At 46.1% G+C, this 23,298-nt stretch overlaps 2 protein-coding genes across 9 annotated transcripts in view; both read left to right on the forward strand.

Moving 5' to 3' along the window:
* Positions 1–11,594, forward strand: part of LOC310837389 (uncharacterized protein) — a 53,796-nt gene extending 42,202 nt beyond the window's left edge. For 3 of the 5 annotated variants that reach the window (XM_083723928.1, XM_083723927.1, XM_083723929.1), the window contains one exon: positions 11,499–11,594. Coding sequence is in view for 2 of the 5 variants with exons in the window: in XM_083723930.1 (XP_083580056.1) it covers positions 3,084–3,449; positions 3,841–4,027; positions 9,983–11,118 (1,689 nt within the window). In the remaining 3 variants the exon portion in view is untranslated. Of the gene's footprint in view, positions 1–1,099; positions 1,701–3,068; positions 3,450–3,840; positions 4,028–9,982; positions 11,247–11,498 lie in introns of those variants that run through there. The other 2 variants (XM_083723931.1, XM_083723930.1) reach the window with 2 other exon arrangements.
* LOC310837317 (uncharacterized protein) lies at positions 774–23,298 on the forward strand. Of its 4 annotated transcripts, none has more exons than XM_083723706.1 (4): positions 774–1,038; positions 17,387–18,136; positions 19,128–19,251; positions 20,909–23,298. In XM_083723706.1, exons 1-4 carry the CDS (start codon positions 877–879, stop codon positions 22,183–22,185), a joined length of 2,313 nt encoding a protein of 770 aa, XP_083579832.1. In that variant the 5' UTR covers positions 774–876; the 3' UTR covers positions 22,186–23,298. The 4 variants fall into 4 exon arrangements, with proteins under 4 accessions (XP_083579832.1, XP_083579833.1, XP_083579835.1 ...); XM_083723707.1 differs by having other exon boundaries at positions 17,390–18,136; XM_083723709.1 differs by lacking the exon at positions 774–1,038 and adding an exon at positions 14,387–14,550 and having other exon boundaries at positions 17,390–18,136.

The following is a 23,298-nucleotide window of genomic DNA, read 5'->3' on the forward strand; positions in this document are numbered from 1 at the left end:
GGTGTTTTTGGTTATATTGGGGGTGCGGTGGGGTGGAGGGTGGAGAAGTATAAGGCCAAAAACGCTCCCCTCCTCTGCTAAATGGATGCAGGAGACCAGAGGCAGCGAAAGAAAAAGCAGGGAAAGAGAAACCCTCCAAGTGCCACTGTTTAGAATTAGAGAATGGAGTTATCCAACCCCCGGCCCTCTGAAGGCAATCCTCTATAGGAAAGTTTTTTAATGTTTAATGTTTTATTATGTTTTTTATATATGTTGGAAACTGCCCAGAGTGGCTGGGGCAACGTAATAAGATGTGTGGTGTATAAATAGGAAAATTATATTTATGGAAAGGGATGTTCCTATTTTCATGAGAGAAATGTTGGAGTGTTTGGAAACGTCGGTTGCTGGAGCTAAGTGATTGCATGATCCCAACCAGCAGAGCTGGGAACTGGACTGCCTCCTCCAGCTATGCATTCGGGCTGCGGGCATAGCTGTCAACCTTCCCTTTTTTTGCGGGAAATTCCTTTATTCCAGCGCCATTTCCCGCTGCTATCCCGGACTGTTAGATATCCTGTAGACTGTACCCGGGAGAGGTGAGGCTGCTGATCCCTTATTTTCGAGTCTGCTGATCCCTTATTTTCAAATCTGAAAGTTGACAGCTATGGCTGCAGGGTGGCATCGTCCCAGCTTTCTGAAAATATTTAGTGATGAGGATTGCACATCAGATTGTGATTGATTGCACATCAGATCAGAAGGAGACTTATTTGTGCAACATTCTGGATATCTTATAAGATGCCAGGTAGATTCCAATGATACAAAAAATTTTGAGGGACAGCGCAAGGGGGCGCATCCAGCCTCGCAGCCTCCCAGGGCCCAACCCACAGCCAGCGAGCTCCGATGCCTAGAGAGGCAGGAAACGGGGCCAGCCAGGGGGACTCGAGAGCGGCTGCACTTTCCTGTCCCCGCCGAGGAGAGCGGAGGAGCAGCGGCCCCGTGGCCTGGCGAGTTTCCCCGGAGAGGAGCCGGATTCCGCTGCAGGGACGGAGCGAGGAGTCCGAGGTGCAGGAGGCAGGAGGGGGGCAGGGGGAGGAGGAGAGCAGGTGGGCCTGGCAGGATCAGGCCCCGAGTGGAGTCAGAGGCTGCAGGGCGCCCCCCCCCAGCGGGCAGGAAGGGGAAGGGGCGCAGCTGAGGGGCAGGGCATCTGCAGGAGGGCACAGGGGCAAACATCTCTGGCTCAGGCTGGCACGGACCCTGCCGGAGACGCTGGGGAGCTGCTCCCTTCAGTCCTGAGCTCAAGGGGCAGAATGAGGGGTCCAAGGCAGCTGCTGCTTCGCGATGGACGATGCACATAGTCGCTCAAGGATCAGCGGCGTAGCTGGGGCTTTTGCCGCCCCTCTCCCTGTCCCTCAGCAGGGAGCCCCGTCCTCTTCCACGGTCCTCCCCACGGGGGAGAGGGAAGGGAAGGCGGGGGGGGGGAGGAAGAGCAGTGCAGCACGGGGGGGGGCTCTTACTGTGCAGCCTCCTGACACCCTTTGCAGGCCACTACTCCTGCCCCCCTTCCTCTGCCAGTGCCATTGATAAACCTATCGCCCTCCTTGGTGAATTGGTCTGATCGCCTTTGAAAGCTTTCTTTGCCACCACCATCACCGTATCTTGTGGCAATGATGTCCATCAGATTCATTTAGCAAGGAAATGGCTTCTTTTATCTGCCCCACATCAAGGTACACTGTGCCTACACATGGAGGTTCTGTTGATCTGTCACGGCAATTAAAACAGCTGATAGAACTATACTCCAGAGAATGCATCTGATCTTTTCCCAAGCTGTCAAAGCTAGTGACCTCTTGTGTCTGCGTGTAAATAAGTGAGACAGACTTAAGCCTGTTTCATTAAAGGTTTTATTTCCACCTTAGTAAGGCAGCAGAGTTTTGAGATGAAGGCTGAGGGTTGAAGTGGGTGACAGTTTAGAGAATGCAGAGGAAAGGAGGATTCTTAAGATGTGTGGCATATGGAAATGAAAAAATTCCTTCCAGTAGCACCTTAAAGACCAACTAAGTTAGTTCTTGGTATGAGCTTTCGTGTGCATGCACACTTCTTCAGATACACAGGAAATGTGTATATGGAAATGTGTATATACACAGGAAATTCTGTATATGGAAATGAATTAATGATAATAAAAACGTTGAAGACAGTATTGTAAAAGACTGAGGAAGGCGAAATTGACATTAGCTATTCATGTTCAGATTATTACTCATTTCTATATATTTTTCAGAAAAATATCTCTTTTTTTTAAAAAGATGTTTATTGCAATTTTGAACAATAGAACAAACTTCACAATCAAAACCAAAAAAAAAAGAAAGGAAGGAAAAAACATTATCACAATCAAATAAAAACAGAAAAATGCAATACAAAACATAAAAAATAGAAAAAAAGACAGAAAAATATCTCAAAGCAATTAAAGGAAAATCTCATTGCCGTTTGTGTCCATAGGATGTTGAGAACATTAACTCTGTAGATCCAGGAGTTCTCTCCTCTTGATAGTCTCAGATTTGATTGTTCTTTCCTATAGAGCAGGAGGAACGAAACATTTATGGCCTTAAAGCTGCATTGATTCTGGAGGCCACATTCCAGTGCGCTTTGTGGCCAATGTATGCACATGCATGCGCACACAGAAAAGAGATGCAGACCATAAAGTCACATGCACACACGCCAGAGGTGCTGCACACACTCACCAGACATGCCATCTAGCATACATACAAGTCTTGCAGACACAATCAGCATGTTTAGACCTTCCAACCCCAGTTCTTGGGTGGGGAAAAATAAGAGAACAAGAAGACCCTGCTGAATTAGCAACGAGTTCTAAGAAAAAAGACCCTTCAGATTGTTCTTTAGAAATCCTCTTTAAAGAGCAGCCAGAGGGATCATTTATTTCCAGATCAGGGCTTCTATCCCATTTTAGCACTGTGCTGATTCCTGCTGAGATTGGAGTTTAAAAGTTCTCTCTAAGGGCCCTTTAGGCACCATTCTCTCCAGGACAGACAGAGATCTTTATCCTATGATCAGATCAGGAGATGTGTTTATTTCTTTTCCAGCAGGGTGGCATAAAAATGGAAGAGCAGAGACCCAGGAGACCCATTCAAAGGGAGAGACTGGAGTGCAAAGGAAGGAAACCTACTGCCGGCCAAGTTGGGACCATCAGGGATCTTCTACCTCAAGCAGATTTACGTCAAATTCAGCAGGAGGCAGAGGAGGGGCAGCCGCAGCAGCACTGGGAGGCCCAGAAGCAGGATTTCCTGAAGATGATGGAGCCCCTTCGTTCAAAGTGGGAAACTCCACAGGCTCCCAGTCCTCCCCACTCTGGGGATGGTGTCCTCTCCTTCAGGGGAGCTGCGGATGCCAGTCGGAGGCCCAGTGGGAGAGCAGGGGGGACAGACCAGACCCTGCTCCCAGACACTGAGGGACTTCTGGGAAAGGTAAGTACCCTCCTCTCACCTGGGTTTCCAAGACCTGGAGGTCACAGGTCCACTGCCTCTAGACATTGAGGTCCTGTTTAGCTATGGTGGTGAATATTCTTTCTTCTCCATGCAAGGGCCACCCATGTATTCAAAGCAGTCCTTTGCAGATTAACTCTTAAGTTCCAAGGGATCTCCTCTCAGGCCACTAATGTGCATACCATGCCAGCCTTAGGAAGGGAGGTGGGACAGGCAGGTGAAAGGAATTGCCAAAGGTGATCGAAAATGGGTGGAGGCTCTTGGGAAGTGGGTGCCCAGTTGGGGCTTCTCCAGGGGCAGCGGAATGTCTTGGGCAGGAGAATCCCTGCAGGGGCTCTCAGACTCCCTTGGCTGATTCTTCCCTCCCTCCCAGGAAGCTGCAACTTGCTCTGGCTTCTGTGCTCTTCAGGAAGCTGAACCCGCAAACCTAGCTGAGACTGAACCTGCAACCCTGGCCAGGATGGAAGGAGGAAGATGGACGGTTGACCTGGTCAGGCTGTCTCCCACATCCCTCCCCACAACCTCCGAGCATTCCCTCCCAGGACCGTTGGAGAAATCTGGTGAGTTCCAGGTTAGAGGAGATGGGGACAGTGATAGATGGATGGTGGAGGGAGAAAGAGGAAAAGATGGAGAGGAGACAAATGGAAGGAAGTTCCTGACATTAAGGAGGAGGAGGGTGAGGCCTTCTCCAAAGCAGCTCTTTGTTTCTTGAATCCTTTTTCTAAAGTAGTGGGGGCAGATTTTCTTCCTCCAGGCTTTGTAATGTTAGGTCTTATTTCCACAGCAGGAATAATTGATGATAATGATTTTGCACACCAATCCTGAACAATGGGTGAAGGGGAATGGAAATGCTTCCCATAACTATTTATAATTAATGCATTTAAATTGTTTCTGTTACTCTTATTTTTTATAGACAGGGTCAGAATGATACATTCCACCAGCATCAAAACACAATAGATGCATGCACCTTCCCAGTTTGGTGGGGTTAAGGGACAAAGGACCCGTTATCATGATACACGATTCCTGTGGCTGGAGGCTCTACACTTAGGATTGGGCATATAAAGTCAAAGAGCGTCTGGTATTATAAGCAAATTGTGTAAACTTGCCAATCTTACAGACTGGGGTTGTTTGTGGGAGTGAGTGTGAGTGAGTGAGTGAGTGAGTGGGATAATAATTTTAGCGCCCCTGTGTAATGACGAGATCCAGCTCACCATCAGTAAGAATCAGTCTAACACAGAGATGGGTTGAAGAATTCTGGCTGCCTTAGAGCTGCTGCAGCACAGCCTTTATTGTGTAAAGTCAGAAAGATACAAAATACAAGGAATGCAACTTTTTCTGAGCCAGCAGTTAAGGACAGTGCCATGCCATCACACCAGGCCACGTAGCCGATCAGGCCATGTTACGTGGGCCAATCATTTGGGACAGCATGAGCTGTTCACGCGTTGATCATGCTCCAAGGATGCTTTTAGCTATGAAAGCACCCTGCAATAATAAGAACTTTGCTCATGCTCTTATGTACAAGCAACCATTTTCCCACAGTGTAATGGCTTGGTTCTCCCGCACAGAGGCAAGAGAACTCCAGTAGTAATTATCTCAGGTTTATTGCTCAAACTCATAAATCACTGTGGAGCTCAGTCTTCAGCCTGTTCATCCCAGCTTGCAGTTGCCGAGTCCTCCAGCAAAGAAGCCCCCACTTTCGCTTTCTTTTCCCCTCTTCTCGCAGATTCTCTCGAGCCTCCAATTTTTTAAAAAAATAATATTTATTACTTTTAAAGATTACAAAAAAGAAAAAAGGAAAGGAAAAAAGGGGGGAAAGAAAAAAACAATACAATACAATGTATAAACAATACACAACACGACACTAACACAGTAAACTAAACAAAACAAAGCAAAAACAATTTAAAACACACATCATACCATTTCAATATCATATCTTACATTCACTTGTTTCAACGACCTCCTCACACCTCCCTTTTTGTATTCCATTTCTATTAATTGTTTCAGCAATTCCTTTCCATCTTCCTCTATTTTCTGTCATATAGTTGTCTTAACATATGTTAACCTTATTTTCCCTTTAATACTCCAATAATCTACTTGTAGTTCATTCCTTCTAACATTTCTACTAAAGCCGTATAGCTTCATTCCAACATTTTTCTAACACTGATTAATTTTACAATATTTCCATAAATAGTCTTTAAACTTTTTCCAATCTTCTTCCACCGTCTCTTCTCCCTGGTCTCGGATTCTGCCAGTCATTCAGCCAATTCCATATAGTCCATCAACCTGGTAATCTTCTGTCCGAGGCTCTTAAGTCTTTTCCAAGTCCCTTTTGCAAGTCTTCTTCGTATTTATACATGCACTTTACTTTGTCTTCTACTGATCTTATTTTTATTTTCCTTCCTTTGAGACTGAAGAGTAGATCTCGGGAAAACTCCCACCTAGAGATGATTTTATTCCTTCTCGACAGGGCAACCAAATCTCCGTAGTTAAAACTAAGATCCAAAAGATATTTCGGGACGTCTTTCAAAATTTCTCCAAGTCTGAAGGCCCTCACAATTTTAATCTCTTCTTGCCCCAAGTCCAGGTCCTAAAAACCAGCAAATTCCTGTGTGAGGGGATCTATCAAACTTTCCTTCTCCAGTTCAGGTAGAGCTCTGATCCTCGAAATCTGATTTTCTTTAAATTCAATCATAGAAGGCATCAACTTATGATCATCAAGTTGCATCTGTAAGGCTGGGACTCTCTCTCTCTCTCTCCAGTTGTGTTACTTTAGGTTCAATGACAACAACTTTCTCCCTAGCCTTCTCCGCAGTTTGCCATGTCAAAGTAGATTCCTGTATCAATTTCTGAATAGTTTCTGTATTGATGTTCACTTTTTGTCCCAAATTATCAATTTTGGTAGTTACCACATCCACCTTCTTGTTAAGCTGTTCCAGTGAGTCATTTATCTTACTTAATGCAACCGCTAAGGCCTCTTCTGCCGACATTCTTAACTGATTCAAGGTCAGTCCCAGAATCTCACAGCTTTTTATCTTGCAGCTGGAAATTCCCCCAGCTCAGCTCTTGTAACAGTTTCAAAGGCTTCCTCTAGAGGGAAACAGTTTCTATTTGTATTGGTCCTTTTAGACACAGTTCAAACAATAAAATTAGTTTCAATTTTCAGTTACTTTTACTCCTTTTTAAACACAGACGGTGACAATGGGAAACAATGTATTTCTCTTATTTAACTAGCTGTCAGTGAACGTTCTAATCACGGTCAATGAGCATTCTAAAGCACGTCAGTCCTGCTGGCAGCCCGTTTCCAGGATCGGAGCGGTGGTATTTTAACACTGTTCGCTCTCTCCTGCAGGTATATTCAGTCCAAAACCTTCCCCCATCTTCTCCTGCCACCAAGGGGGGTTTAGTATTTTTTACCGATGGAAATTTAGTCCTTTACAATAGACTTTCCGTGACTTCAGCTTGCATCCTCATTGCTTCAATCTATTTACAAAAGGGGAAGGTGGACTTCCTGTTTTGGACCTCCCCGTTTCGACACCAAGTTAAGACGTTTAAAAATCCAATTCTCCGCTCTACTCACGGGTAGTTGCTTTAAGATCAAATTGTCCACAGGAAAAAGTCAGCGCTCTCCGGCAACAGCTATGTGGCTTCGCTCCGTGGAAGAAGCAATCAATTCGAAGCACTGCGCCGCTCACCCCACGTCGCTCCGGATCCCCAAAACCGGGTTTCCCTGTGAGTAGGGGAGGCGCAAAAGGTGCCAGCCGAATCCCACGTTCACAGGCTTCACACGCCTGTGATTTTTAGTGGGCCTTCGCCGTGGCGGCCAGACCCGAATTTCCACGAGACAAATTCCTCCCGATCAGAGGAATTCCGCCCTTACCAGAGGCGCCAACCCGCTTTCTTTTCCCCTCTTCTCGCAGATTCTCTCGAGTCTACGATTTTTTGGACAGGCTATTTCCGGGGTCTCTGTGTCGGAGCTCAAACTGGAGATAACAGTCTGTGCCCCCCCCCCGTCACCCCCTCTTCCTGCTCTTTGTTCTTTCCTCCTGCTGCAGCTTGGCTGCTCCTCCCCTGCTTCACATTCCATTTTTTTAAATAATATTTTTATTGATTTTCCAACACATATTAAACACAATACAATACACTATACAAAGACAAACACACACATAAACACACAAAAATATAATTTCAAAACCTTCTTTTCATAAACATTACTTCTCCGACTTCCCCATACCTCTCCTTTCTGCATCCCTATTTCCAAATTTCTTTCAGCAAATCCTCCCTTAATTTAACTAATTACTCTTTTCTTTCCCCTTCTCTCTTACCTAATCATTTACAGCTGTAATCCTCTTTTTTCTCTAACCTCGACATTTTAGCACTCATTAATTTTATAATCATTCTTAAGATAAACTTTAAATTTCTTCCAATCTTCCTCCACTGTCTCTTTTCCTTGGTCACGGATTCTGCCAGTCATCTCGGCCAGTCCCATGTAGTCGATCACCTTCGTCTGCCATTCTTCCAGAGTGGGTAGTTCTTGTGTCTTCCAATACTTTGCTATAAGTACCCTTGCTGCTGTAGTAGCATACATAAAAAAAGTCCTGTCTCTCTTTGACACCAATTGGCCGACCATGCCCAGGAGAAAAGCCTCTGGTTTCTTATGAAAGGTACATTTAAGTACCTTCTTAATTTCATTATAGATCATTTCCCAGAAGGCCTTAATCTTCGGGCATGTCCACCAAAGGTGATGGAAGGTACCTTCAGTTTCATTACATTTCCAACATTTGTTATTGGGCAAGTGATAAATTTTTGCAAGCTTGACTGGGGTCATGTACCACCTGTAAATCATTTTCATAATATTCTCTCTTAAGGCATTACATGCCGTAAACTTTATACCAGTGGTCCATAACTGTTCCCAGTCAGCAAACATAATATTATGACCAATGTCTTGTGCCCACTTGATCATAGCTGATTTAACTGTTTCATCTTGTGTATTCCATTTCAGCAACAAGTTATACATTCTTGACAAATTCTTAGTATTGGGATCTAACAATTCTGTTTCTAGTTTTGATCTTTCCACTTGGAAGCCAATTTTTCTGTCCTGTTTATATACCTCCATTATTTGATAATAATGGAGCCAATCTCGTACTTTGAAATTCAATTTCTCATAACTCTGTAATTTGACTTTATCACCCTCTTGTTCTAAAATTTCCCCATATTTCGGCCATTTAGATTGCATATTAAGTTTTTTCGCCTCTTTGGCTTCCATTGGCGACAACCACCTTGGGGTTTTGTTTTCCAACAGATCTTTATAACGAATCCAAACATTATATAAAGCTTTCCTAACAATATGGTTTTTGAAGCCTTTATGAGTTTTTACCTTGTCATACCATATATATGCATGCCAACCAAACCTAGTATTGAACCCTTCTAAATCTAAAATGTCTGTATTCTCAAGAAGTAGCCAGTCTTTCACCAACAGAACGCTGCTGATTCATAGTACAATTTTAAGTCCGGCAGGGCAAATCCCCCTCTTTCTTTTGCATCAGTTAATATCTTATACTTTATTCTGGGCTTTTTGCCCTGCCAGACAACTGAATCACCTCTCTTGCTCTGTCTGCGGAGGCACGAGAGGCTTGAGATTCATGGAGCTGACGCCCTGTAATTTTGTCCGTCCCTAAGCTCCATGGAGATACTGTGGTACAAGCATGGTACAAATTTCAAAATAAGTACACAAAGCCAACAAAGAGACTCAGAAGTTTATAGTGGCACCAGCTTTCCTGGTCAAGAGTCCACTTTGTCAGACTGCAGCCCACAAAAGCTTAGGCCATAATACATTTATCAGCCTTTAAGGGCTGCAAAAGATGAATAAACAGAAGCGTAGTTCATCTATGGAATCTATCCTACAGGAGACAGTGATGGCCAGCAACATGGATAGCTTGAAGAAAAGGATAAGACTGACGTCTCTGCTCTGCCCTCGTGGTCTAGGCAATAATGCTTCTTGATACTAGTTTCTGGAAAGCACACGAAGGCAGAGAAGACTCTTGTGCTCCAATCCTGCTTGCCGGTTTCCCACAGGCATCTGGTTGGCCTCTGTGAGAAGAGGATGCTGGACTAGGTGGGCCTTTGCCTGATCCAGCAGGCTCTTCTTAGGTTCCAATATATTGCAATATTTTTACAGTTACATGTAGCACTTAAGTTTTATTTATTTCACATGGGAGACACTGTTACTTGAGCCTGACATCATTTCTTCACTTCAGAAAGAAAAAATAGATGTGTCTAATAAGACAATTCCACCATAGATCTGTATTATAAAACGATGTTGCTTTATTAAGTTTGAAACGAGTGATCATGTGTTGCTCTTGCCATTATCTCATCTGCTTTGCAAAAAATTTGGAACCTAGAGAGGACAGTGGAGAATGAAGATGTTACAATGAGAGAAGGTGCAGATTGGAATTGACATGTGTTCAGTTCCCTTTTTGTCTTTCTTGAAAGTCTAACAGGATTCTCTTTCCTCCCAGACTCCCAAACAGATGAGGAAGATGAAAGTCAGAATTCTATGAAGCCACATGTGAATTTATGGGGGGAAACAAAGAAATTGAGGATACAACAACAAACTCACAAAGGAGATAAACGATTTGAATGTTTTGAATGTGGAAAGAGCTTCAGTGAAAGTGGAAAACTTAGAAGACACCAACAAACTCACACAGGGGAGAAACCATTTAAATGTACTGTATGTGGAAAGAGATTCAGTGATAGTGGATCACTTAGAATACATCAACGAACTCACACAGGGGAAAAACCATATAAATGTATTGAATGTGGAAAGAGCTACAGTCAAAATGGATACCTTAGAATACATCAACGAACTCACACGGGGGAAAAACCATTTAAATGTATTGAATGTGGAAAGAGTTTCAGCAAAAGTGGAGTACTTAGAGTACACCAACAAACTCACACAGGGGAGAAACCATATAAATGTATTGAATGTGGAAAGAGCTACAGTGAAAATGGATACCTTAGAATACATCAACGAACTCACACGGGGGAGAAACCATTTGAATGTGTGGATTGTGGAAAGAGCTTCAGTCGAAGTGGGACACTTAGAATACATCAACGAACTCACACAGGGCAGAAACCATTTAAATGTATTGAATGTGGAAAGAGTTTCAGTGAAAGTGGATCACTTAGAATACACCAACGAACTCACACGGGGAAGAAACCATTTCAATGTATGGAATGTGGAAAGAGCTACAGTCAAAATGAAGCACTTAGAAGACACCAACGAACTCACACGGGGGAGAAACCATTTGAATGTGTGGATTGTGGAAAGAGCTTCAGTCGAAGTGGAGCACTTAGAAGACATCAACGAACTCACACAGGGGAGAAACCATTTAAATGTATTGAATGTGGAAAGAGCTTTACTTATAGTGGATCACTTAGAATACACCAACGAACCCACACGGGGGAGAAACCATTTAAATGTATGGAATGTGGAAAGAGCTTCAGTGAAAGTGGAGCACTTAGAATACACCAACGAACTCATACAGGGGAGAAACCATTTAAATGTATGGAATGTGGAAAAAGCTACCGTCAATCTGGAGCACTTAGAATACATCAACAAACTCACACAAGGGAAAAACCACAGATACTTTAATAAACTTTAATAAACCGCATAGGTGTTTTTTACCTTTCCTTCTATGCTTCCTTGCAATACTGATAAAATCAAACCACCCCAATGCTTTCAGCCCCAGAAGAGGAGCTCCCCTTGGTGTCAGGGGAGGGGTCCAAGGGAGCATCTGGAGCCTTGCCATCCCTTCTGTCGCTTCCCCTTCCCCATGGCCTTTCCCAGTCTTCTCCTTTTCTGGATCCAAATCCCCACACAAAAAGGGGCTTTGTGAGGGCGCAATCAGAGTTAAGGAGCTGCACTGAAAATCATTGCTTTGTGTCTGTAAGAGACCCTTCTCAAAAAAACAAGCATCAAGAGAATTTAAGCTACAGAATTTAAAACAAACAGATAATTACAAAAAAAGAAAGCAGTCTGGTGCCACATTGCGTAGGAGTTACTTTAACACACTCTACCTGGGGCTGCCTTTGAAAAGAGCTCAGAAACTTCAATGGCTCAAAGAGCTGCGGACACATTACTGACCAGGGCTGGCTATAGGCAGCATAGGATTCCCATATTAGAACAGCTCCGTCTGCCTAATTGTCTGTTTCTGGACACAATCAATGTGTCCACAAGAAGAGGAAGATAGATTTGGAGTGCCGCATTTTCAAAAAAGATGGACACACGACTATTTCTTTGTGGAGCTGAAAGGCATGCCCGTGTGCCTCATTTGTGGTGAGGCCCTCTCCGTCCTGAAGAAGGCCAACCTGCAGAGGCACTACAGGACGAAGCACATTCAGTACGAAGAGTTCCAAGGGCAGCTGTGCCAGGAGAAGGTGAAGGCGCTGAAAACGGATCTGTTGGGTAACCTGTGGCCCCTCCAGTTGATGTCAAATTGCAACTCACGTCCTCAAAATGGTTCAGCCTCCGCCACCTTTACTGCAGTCACTGAAGGCAACCAACTATGCCCTGGGGGCCCCGATCTTTCTCACTGCCAATGAAAACTAATAAATGAAAAGGAAGAGAAGCTACCCATGTCACACTGACACAAACACCTTGCATATGAACTTTGTAAAATAATGAAAGTGTACTACCCCTTCCCCCGCTCACTCTCCCCACCTCTCAATTCCCCAGCCTTACACTGTATACAACATTAAAATCAGTCTGTCTCTGATTTTTTATGATATCCAAAGTAACAGAGTAGCTTATAGTTAGGAAGCCAAACAGCTATTCTAGTTGATAGTTCCTTTTTACAGACTATACAGCGGCTATTCAAAAGAGCTTTACTTTCATAATCATATAACTGAGAAGAGTAGAAGAGGAGTCTGTAACCTGAAGTGTATGTAACATGAGGTACCACTGTACAATCTTCTGCTTATTCAAACACGGGCATGTTGTCCCTTGAATTCTCTTATAGTTTGTTATGAAATATTTTTCTTTCACATCAGCAGTATTGTCTCTATTCCTGCACAGGTTTCTGCTTGTTAACATTTAGTGGCCTCAAGGACCACATAACACCGGTCCTGAGAGATCTGCATTGGCTCCCAGTATGTTTCCGAGCACAATTCAAAGTGTTGGTGCTGACCTTTAAAGCCTTAAACGACTTCGGTCCTGTGTACCTGAAGGAGCATATCCGCCCCCATTATTCAGCCCGGACACTGAGATCCAGTGCCGATGGCCTTCTGGCGGTTCCCTCATTGCGAGAAGTGAGGTTACAGGGAACCAGACAGAGGGACTTCTCAGTAGTGGCACTCACGCTGTGAAACACCCTCCCTTCAGATGTGAAGGTAATAAGCAGCTATCCTATCTTTAAAAAACATCTGAAGGCAGCCCTGTTTAAATATTTAATGCTGTACTTTTTTTAACACTTGATTGGGAGCCGCCCAGAGTGGCTGGGGAAACTCAGCCAGATGGGCAGGGTATAAATAATAAATTAGTATTATATAGTGATCTTCCTCAGACAGATCACACTGACACACTCCAGTTACAGTTGCTCCAAGATAATTCAGTGGGGCCTCTTCTCAGTTCATTCTCTTCTGGATCAGTGCCTTAATCCTTTATTGATTCTGTATATCACAGAATAACCATTGAGGTGTCCCCAGATGTTGTTGTCCAGTTCCCATCAGCTTCAGACAGCAGGGCAGACAGTCAAGGAAGATAGAAACTCTAATCTGGACCTCACCACCTGGTCTCTGCTGCCCTATATCCTTCCCATTGAAACAACCGTGAAAATAAATTTGGGACGCTATAGATTTATCCTGGTCTGGTGCATGCAATGTCTTTTGTTTTGCAGCTGTGTGATTTGTGCTCATATTGTATTGTGGTGGCCACAGACTATAAACAATAAAATTTAAAGATACGGTAGATTGAACTAGAAAAATAAGTAATAAAATAATAAAACGATTTTATTTTTTTGGTCCTCACTCCAAAATGGTGTGTGTGTGTGTCTCCTGGTGTTTTTGGTTATATTGGGGGTGGGGTGGAGGGTGGAGAAGTATAAGGCCAAAACCACTCTCCTCCTCTGCTAAATGGATGCAGAAGACCAGAGGCAGCGAAAGAAAAAGCAGGGAAAGAGAAACCCTCCAAGTGCCACTGTTTAGAATTAGAGAATGGAGTTATCCAACCCCCGGCCCTCTGAAGGCAATCCTGTATAGGAAAGTTTTTTAATGTTTAATGTTTTGTTATGTTTTTTATATATGTTCGAAACTTCCCAGAGTGGCTGGGGCAACGTAATAAGATGTGTGGTGTATAAAAGGGAAATTATATTTATGGAATGGGATGTCCCTATTTTCATCAGAGAAATGTTGGAGGGTTTGGAAAGGTCGGTGGCTGGAGCTAAGTGATTGCATGATCCCAACCAGCAGAGCTGGGAACTGGACTGCCTCCTCCAGCTACACATTCGAGCTGCAGGCATAGCTGTCAACCTTCCCTTTTTTTGCAGGAAATTCCTTTTTTCCAGCGCCATTCCCCGCTGCTATCCCGGATTGTTAGATATCCTGTAGACTGTACCCGGGAGAGGTGAGGCTGCTGATCCCTTATTTTCGAGTCTGCTGATCCCTTATTTTCAAATCTGAAAGTTGACAGCTATGGCTGCAGGGTGGCATCGTCCCAGCTTTCTGAAAATATTTAGTGATGAGGATTGCACATCAGATTGTGATTGATTGCACATCAGATCAGAAGGAGACTTATTTGTGCAACATTCTGGATATCTTATAAGATGCCAGGTAGATTCCAATGATACAAAAAATTTTGAGGGACAGCGCAAGGGGGCGCATCCAGCCTCGCAGCCTCCCAGGGCCCAACCCACAGCCAGCGAGCTCCGATGCCTAGAGACGCAGGAAACGGGGCCAGCCAGGGGGACTCGAGAGCGGCTGCACTTTCCTGTCCCCGCCGAGGAGAGCGGAGGAGCAGCGGCCCGTGGCCTGGCGAGTTTCCCCGGAGAGGGGCCGGATTCCGCTGAAGGGACGGAGCGAGGAGTCCGAGGTGCAGGAGGCGGGGGGGGGGGGAGGAGAGCACGTGGCCCTGGCAGGATCAGGCCCAGAGGCTGCAGGGCGCCCCCCCCCAAGCGGGCAGGAAGGGGAAGGGGCGCAGCTGAGGGGCAGGGCATCTGCAGGAGGGCACAGGGGCAAACATCTCTGGCTCAGGCTGGCACGGACCCTGCCGGAGACCCTGGGGAGCTGCTCCCTTCAGTCCTGAGCTCAAGGGGCAGAATGAGGGGTCCAAGGCAGCTGCTGCTTCCCGATGGACGATGCATATAGTCGCTCACGGATCAGCGGCGTAGCTGGGGCTTTTGCCGCCCCTCTCCCTGTCCCTCAGCAGGGAGCCCCGTCCTCTTCCACGGTCCTCCCCACGGCGGAGAGGGAAGGGGAGGCGGGGGGGGGGAGGAAGAGCAGTGCAACAGGGAGGTGTCCCTCTCACCCTGCAGCCCCCTGACACCCTTTGCAGACCACTACTCCTGTCCCCTCCCTCTGCCAGTGCCATTGATAAACCTATCGCCCTCCTTGGTGAATTGGTCTGATCGCCTTTGAAAGCTCTCTTTGCCACCACCATCACCGCATCTTGTGGCAATGATGTCCGTCAGGTTCATTTAGCAAGGAAATGGCATATTTTGCCTGTCTCAAATCAAGGTACACTGTGCCTTTATTAGTCAGGGCTTATAAAACAGCTGATAGATCCATTCCTTGGAGAACACATCTGAACTTTCCCCCAAGCTATCAAAGCTAGTGTGTCTGCGTGTAGATAAGTGAGAGAGCCTTAAAGCATGTTTTGTTAAAGGTTTTATCTTCCACCTTCCCCAGTAATATGGCTGAGTTTTCAGACAAAGAGTTGAAGTGGGTGACGGTTTTGAGAATGCAGAGGAAAGGAGGATTCTTAAGAAGTGTGGCATGTGGAAATGAATTAATGATAATAAAAACGTTGAAGACAGTATTGTAAAAGACTGAGGAAGGCGAAATTGAAATTAGCTGTTCATGTTCAGATTATTACTCATTTCTATACTGTTTCATATTTTTCAGAAAAATATCTCAAAGCAATTGAAGGAAAATCTCATTGCAGTTTGTGTCCATAGGATGTTGAGAGCATTAACTCTGTAGATCCAGTTCTCTCCTCCTGATAGTGTCAAATTTGATTGTTCTTTCTGATAGAGCAGGAGGAACAAAACATTTATGGCCTTAAAGCTGCATTGATTCTGGAGGCCACATTCCAGTGAGCTTTGAGGCCAATGTATGCACATGCATGCGCACACAGAAAAGAGATGCAGACCATAAAGTCACATGCACACATGCCAGAGGTGCTGCACACACTCACAGACATGCCATCTAGCATACATACAAGTCTTGCAAGCACAATCAGCATGTTTAGACCTTCCAACCCCAGTTCTTGGGTGGGGAAAAATAAGAGCACAAGAAGACCCTCTGAATTAGCAATGAGTTCTAAGAAAAAAGACCCTTCTGATTGTTCTTTAGAAATCCTCTTTAAAGAGCAGCCAGAGGGATCATTTATCTCCAGATCAGGGCTTCTATCCCATTTCAGCACTGTGCTGATTCCTGCTGAGATTGGAGTTTAAAGGATCTCTCTAAGGGCTCTTTAAGGGACGTGGGTGGTGCTGTGGTCAAAACCACAGAGCCTAGAGCTTCCCGATCAGATGGTTGGCAGTTTGAATCTCCGCTACGGGGTGATCTCCCATTGCTCGGTCCCTGCCCCTGCCAACCTAGCAGTTCGAAAGCACGTCAAAGTGCAAGTAGATAAATAGGTACTGCTCCAGCGGGAAGGTTTATGTGTGCTGCTGTGGTTCTCCAGAAGTGGCTTAGTCATGCTGGCCACATGACCCGGAAGCTGTACACCGGCTCCCTCGGCCATAAAGCGAGATAAGCGCGGCAACCCCAGAGTCATCCGCAACTGGACCTAATGGTCAGGGGTCCCTTTACCTTTACCTTTAAGGGCTCTTTAGACACCTCTATCTCTCTCTGGGACAGACAGAGAGGTTCATCACATGATGAGACCAAGAGATGGAAACCACAGGGACTAGCAGGCCACATGAAGTGGGTTATTTGATTTTGTTGGTCAATATTCCTTCTCTTTGTTTGTTTCTTAGGCTGTGCAGACACCATACATTTAAAGCACGTGGCTTCCCCCAGAAAATCATGGGAACGGTAGGTTATTGCTACAGTTCCCAGCACCCTTAAGAACTTGGGTGAAGTCATATACTTTAAATGTTAGGTCGGTCTGTCACAGCCTTAACCCTATAGAAAGATCTGTTGTTTCTTTTCCAACATGCTAGAAGTTGCAGCCTGGATCAGCATTCCCTGTCCACTGAACATGCTCAGTCCTCTCACTGGGTTGTTTTTGGATTTCCCTTCCACTGCCTTGGTTCTCCCACCCCCAAATATTATTTGTACTTCCATAAACCTTGGGGTTTCCCCAGGTCTGGATAACTTCCTCTTGTGCATGGGTGGGGCCATTTGGGTGACATTGTCATTCACAGCCTGAACATAAGAATTAGGAGTAATAATATATTTCAAAAACTGACTACAGTGGAACCTCGGGGTGCAGACATAATCCATTCCGGAGGCTCATCTGCAACCCAAAGTTTCCTCAGGCCAAGGCACTGCCCATGCGCATGCGCGCTGTGTGGTTTAGCGCTTCTGTCTATGTGCGAGCGTCGAAACCAGGAAGTAACCCAAAGGTAATCAGAAGGTTACGTAGCCCGAAGGCAATGTAACCCAAGGCACCACTGTAATGGTTAAAAAATATGCTTTTGTTTTTATTCTTGAGTTTTATTCTATACTGTTACTTTACTTTGTGTTGATTTCTTTTCCAGCAGGGCAGCGTACAAATGGAAGAGAAGGGGCCAAGGAGACCCATTCAAAGGGCGAGACTGGAATCCAAAGGGAAAAAATCTCCTGTGGGCCAAGTTGGGACCGTCAGGGACCTTCTGTCTCAAGCAGATTTACATCAAATTAAGCAGGAGTCAGAGGAGGAGGAGCCGCAGCAGCACTGGGATGCCCAGTGGCAGGATTTCCTGAAGACGATGCACCCCCCTCGTTCACGGTGGGAAACCCCACAGGCTCCCAGTCCTACCCTCTCTGGAGATGGTGTCCTCCCGGCCTCCTTCAGGGGAGCTGTGGATGCCAGTCGGTGGCCCAGTGGGAGAGCAGGGGGGACAGACCAGACCCTGCCAGACCGGAGTGGGGAGGCACACGAGGAAGGAGGGGAGCAGATTTCCTCTGTGAAAGTGAAGGAGGAGATCCTGGACGAGGAGGAAGAAGACGCCAACCTGAGGTCGGAGATGGAGCGGCAGAGCTTCCGGCGATTCTGCTACCAGGAGGCCGAGGGGCCCCGAGAGGCCTGGCTTCGGCTCCAGGAACTTTGCTCCCGGTGGCTGAAGCCAGAGAGGCGCACCAAGGAAGAGATGGTGGAGCTGCTGGTCCTGGAGCAGTTCCTGACCATCCTGCCTGCGGAAATGCAGAGCTGGGTCAAGGGAGGCAGGCCAGAGACCTGCGCCCAGGCGGCGGCCCTCGCTGAAGACTTCCTGCTGCAGCTGCAAGACACCGAGGGGCTTCCGGGAAAGGTAAGTGCCCTCCTCTCACCTGGGTCTCCAGCATCTCATGGTCTCAGGTCCAGTTCCTCTAGACATGGAGGTTCTGTTTAGCTATAGCAGGCACATCCAAAGCCCGTTTTGGGAGCATAATCCGGCCCGCCGGTCAGCCCCTACAGGCAGTTCCTTCTCTGGGTTATAAAAAAAATTTGGGGTAAGATCCTAAAAAAAAGCTCAACAACTTCAACCCTAAAAAAAAGCTCAAGAACTCATGCATATTCACTTCATCAAATCTGGCCCCCTTTGGAAAAGGATTGGGCACCCCTGAGCTATAGTGACAAAGATTCATGGACAGGCCCATCGTCCTCACTGCATTTCTCTCTAATCCTTAAAAAAGGCTTATTAGAGCAAATATCTGGAGGCATTCAAAGCATCTTCAGGGGAATTTGGTTTTCATCAGTATAGCAGCTGTGGCGAAGGAGGTTTCCTTCCTATCACACCGTCTTCCTGATCTAAATTGCTCCCCCACCCTGTCCAAAATGCTGTTTGCTCCCCGGTGGGAGGGGGGGGGGATCTAGATTTTTCTTGTGGTTTCAACACTCCCATCTGCAGTGTAAGATTGTTGTAATGTTTGTTGAGATGATGCCCATGTTCAGGACAGGTGATTGTACCTTGGCTTATTAAACATGGAAAGGAATAAGCCATTTATTTATACAAGATCAGTGGGACTCACTTCCTGGTAGGTGTGTATAGGATTGTGGTCTAAAGTGCTATTCAGATGCTGTTTATCGAAATACAGCAGTGTCTCCACTAATCTGCCTTCCAATGTGTTGTGGGGGCTATTGGGTTGTTTTTGTTTTCATTATGTATTTTTTGTTTATATATATATATATATAAACAAAATATAATATATATATATATATATATTTTTACAATATATATATATTGTAATTTTATCCTGGGACCTGCAGTATACAAATTTTAAATAAATAAATCTGGATTTGCACCCGTGTTTCTGTTCCAGGTGTCTTGGCCTGCAGAAGATATTGCTAATTCCCCAAAGTCCGAACAAGATCTGTTTGACACAGCAAACATTCATCTCTCTGCAGAGGTTGAGGAGGAGAGTGAAGAGGAGGCCAGCTTTCTGGGTAAGGGATAGGGGTCTGGATCCTCTGGTCGTTTTGCAATTTCTGTGGCGAAATTATCAGACTGCTTTTGACAGTGAAAGCTCTGAAAAAGCCACTTCCCAATCTAGTGTCTTGGAGGGATTTTGAGCTGCAACTCCCATCATCTGCAGCTAGCATTACCTGAAGGGATCAATTTGGGAGAATGCTATTGTGGGGGGAAAGCCCAACTTTCACCCTCCTTTTCTCAGACCCAGATGTGATATGAAATGCCTCTTCGCATTTATTTACCGCGCCTGTGGTTTTTTTTTTGTGTGTGTGTGTGTTAATGCAAATAACATTTTCAAGGGGTGGGTTGTTGTCAGCTCTCCTGCAGCTGCCGTTTGCATTGGGAGGAAAGCCTTGAGTGGCACCCGGGTCTCTGCCCTTTAGATCTCTCATTCCATTTTCAGAGCTTGATACAACATGGAGCAAGTGGCTGCTCTGGTTGACTAGGATAGGCCGAGCATCATCTAGAAAAGGGAGAGCTTTTCTAGCTTCAGTTGCAAACCGAAAGGCCTTAGATGCCCTTTGCCACGTTCCTTTTTAAAATTGATGTATTTTATTTAATGCATTTGGTTTATTAAATTTCCTTCTAGAAGAATATAGTGTTATTAGTAGTAGCAGCAACACAGGAAGCTGTCTTTTATCAAAGTCCATTGAGCTCAATATTGTCTACTGTACGCTGACTGGTACCAAACCTTCAGGCTTCCTGTCAGCCCTACCTGGTGAGGTCAAGGAATTAGCTGTTATTGTTTCTTTGACCCTGCCGTCCCTCTTGCGAGAGGCCGGGATGGCAAACAAAGCAAAGTTAAAACCATAATGCGAAATAAAATACATATAAAATTCAATATGCCAGTGAGCCGTAGATTATACAAATAGTACTATCTTCTTTGGAAGCCACAATACAGTTGTCCCATCGACAAAATAACAAAATGACAGTCTTTTAAAGTTTTCTTCTCCATAAACTTTACTGCCATCAACTAATTCATAAGCACAGTTTATGTAAATATGTGTTACATGCTTGCATGGAGAAAGAGGAAGGAGAAGTATTAAATTAAATCACATGTTGTTAGGCTTAGTTACAGAAAGGAAACAAGGAAGGGCCATAGCTTAGTGGTAGAGCAGTTGTCTGGCATGCAGAAGGCTCCCAATTCCCAGCATCTCCAACTGAGGCTGAGAATGTCCCCGGTCCGGATAATTGTTTACAATGTTCTTTTAAGTAACTTGTACACTTCCCCTATTCTTTTATTCTTTATTCTATTTGTTATCTTCTTGATCTCTGATCTTCCCGGTCATTTTGGCCATTTCAGCATACTCCACCATCTTTGTCAGCCATTCTTCCTTTGTAGGTAGTTTATCTTCCTTCCATCTTTGAGCAAGTAGTATTTGCGCAGCTGTCGTAGTGTACATAAAGCAGTCTCTTCCGCTCCTTTGGTATTTCTGGACCTAAAATTCGTAGTAAAAGAAGCTTCTGTTTTCCCCACAAATATTCTGACTCATTATAAGGAAGCTTCCTGTGTTCCTATATGAGTGTGGCAGTATAAAATAGCTTTGATAATTGATCCAATTTGCAGCTTTGAGGGTTTTTCCTCCAGTGTGGAGTAGAGGTGAGTTTTTGATTCTCTCTTTGTTCCGGCAGGCAGCGACCAAGCGTATGAGAATGGGGGCGAGTCCTTCCCCTTTGAAAGACACCCACAAGTGGGCATCAGCGGAGTGTCCTTGGCAAGACTCAATGGGAAATTTTTCCAGGTTTGTGGGTTGGGAGAGATGCCAGGGGATCAACAGAGTCAAGAAAGCCACCGGGAGAACTCAGCAGAGGTCCAAGCTTTTCTTTGTGATGAGAGCACCAGAGGAAGCACCTTCCCCGGGGGAAGCCAGAAGGCGAAGAGGAAAAGGACAGGCCCTGACTGGGGCAGCGTTTTGCGCCGGAGCTTTGATTTCCCTCGGAACCAGAAGATGCAGAAGCTATACACGTGCACCTACTGCGGGAAGATCTCCAACAACAGTGCGCACATGATTATCCACGAGAGGACCCACACCGGGGAGAAGCCGTACAAGTGCTCAGAGTGCGGCAAGTGCTTCAGCACCAACTGCAACCTTATGAAGCACACAAGGGTCCACACGGGCGAGAAGCCGTACAAATGCTCGGACTGTGGGCGGAGCTTCAGCGACAAGGCCTCCCTTATCGTACATGAGAGAACCCACACGGGAGAGAAGCCTTACGAGTGTCCGATGTGCGGGAAAAGCTTCACCTCCAGCTCCAACCTCATCACTCACAAAAGGGTGCACACGGGGGAGAAGCCGTATAAGTGCTCCGAGTGCGGGCAGAGCTTTGTCCACAGGCCCCAGCTCGTCATCCACATCCGGACGCACACGGGAGAGAAGCCGTACGAGTGCCTGGAGTGCGGCAAGAGCTTCAATCAGAAAGCAGACCTCATTATACACGGGCGAACCCACACCGGGGAGAAGCCGTACGAGTGCGCGGAGTGTGGGAAAAGCTTCATCTCGAGCTCTTACCTCCGGAAACACGAAAGGCTTCACACGGGGAAGAAAACCCAAGCCGGGGAAGAAACCCACAAGTGCAGCTACTGCAGGAAGAGCTTCATCAGCCGGTCCAAGCTTCTCATCCACGAGAGAACGCACACGGGAGAGAAACCCTTTGAGTGCGCCGAGTGTGGGAAAAGCTTCAGCACAAGCTCCAACCTTGTCAATCACAAGAGGGTGCACACGGGAGAGAAGCCCTATCAGTGCATGGATTGTGGGCAGAAGTTCAGCACGAACTCCAACCTTGTCAATCACAGGAGGGTCCACACAGGCGAGAAGCCCTACGAGTGCTCGGATTGTGGGCAGAGCTTCGGCCACAAAGCATCCCTTAGACGACACAAGAGAATCCACTCGAGAGAGACCACCTCTTGAGTGCTTGCATTGCGGACAAAGGTTGAGACCTGCTCTTCTCACAGGCTTGTAGGAGACCAAGTCTGTCTAGAGACCATGGACCTGTCTAGCTTAGGAAGGGCTGTTGTAGAGCACCTGCCTCACTCACAGGTGGTCCTTGGTTCAATCCCCGGTGTTGCCAGGCAGGGCTCTGACTGACTGTCTTGTCTGAAACCTTTGAGAACCACTGCCAGGTCACTGAGCTAAATGAACCAGTGGTCTGACTTGGTATAAGGCAACTTCCTATTTCTAGCTCAGAATTGGGTGCTTCCAGATGGTTGTTTACGGTGGGATAAGCGCTCCTCAGGGACTCGGGTGGCGCTGTGGGTAAAACCTCAGCGCCTAGGACTTGCCGATCGCATGGTCGGCAGTTCGAATCCCCGCGGCGGGGTGCGCTCCCGTCATTCGGTCCCAGCGCCTGCCAACCTAGCAGTTCGAAAGCACCTCCGGGTGCAAGTAGATAAATAGGGACCGCTTACCAGCGGGAAGGTAAACAGCGTTCTGTGTGCTGCGCTGGCTCGCCAGATGCAGCTTGTCACGCTGGCCATGTGACCCGGAAGTGTCTGCGGACAGCGCTGGCTCCCGGCCTATAGAGTGAGATGAGCACACAACCCTAGAGTCTGGCAAGACTGGCCCGTACGGGCAGGGGTACCTTTACCTTTACCTTAAGCGCTCCTCACCTTATGCCAGCCCATATCCCCGCCCAACCCCCCATTAGTCCAGATTTACCCTTTTCAGGAACTTTAAAAAAGACCAAGCTGTTGTCAGTGACCCGTTTGCGATGGCTCTGAACCTGTACTATTAACACCCATCCTTGAATCACCCGTTTTTCACACTGACTAGCAGTGGCTCTGCAGGGATTCAGGCACCTTCCTGGCCTGCCTGGAGATGTCGGGTATTGATCCTGCAACCTGCATGCAAAGCAGTTGCTCTACCTCTGACCTTCCCAGCTAGAACAGGCCTAGACTTGCAGGGTCAGATTTTGAGCTGGAACACCAGGGATTGACGATGGTGCTTTAAATGTAAATGCTGGAAGAATTCATACTGGGGATCTCTTTTAATGGTTAAAGCAAATAAGGACAATTACTGACCTCT

The sequence above is a fragment of the Podarcis gaigeae genome (assembly GCF_964106915.1).
Source record: "Podarcis gaigeae genome assembly, chromosome: 2".
NCBI lineage: Eukaryota > Metazoa > Chordata > Lepidosauria > Squamata > Lacertidae > Podarcis > Podarcis gaigeae.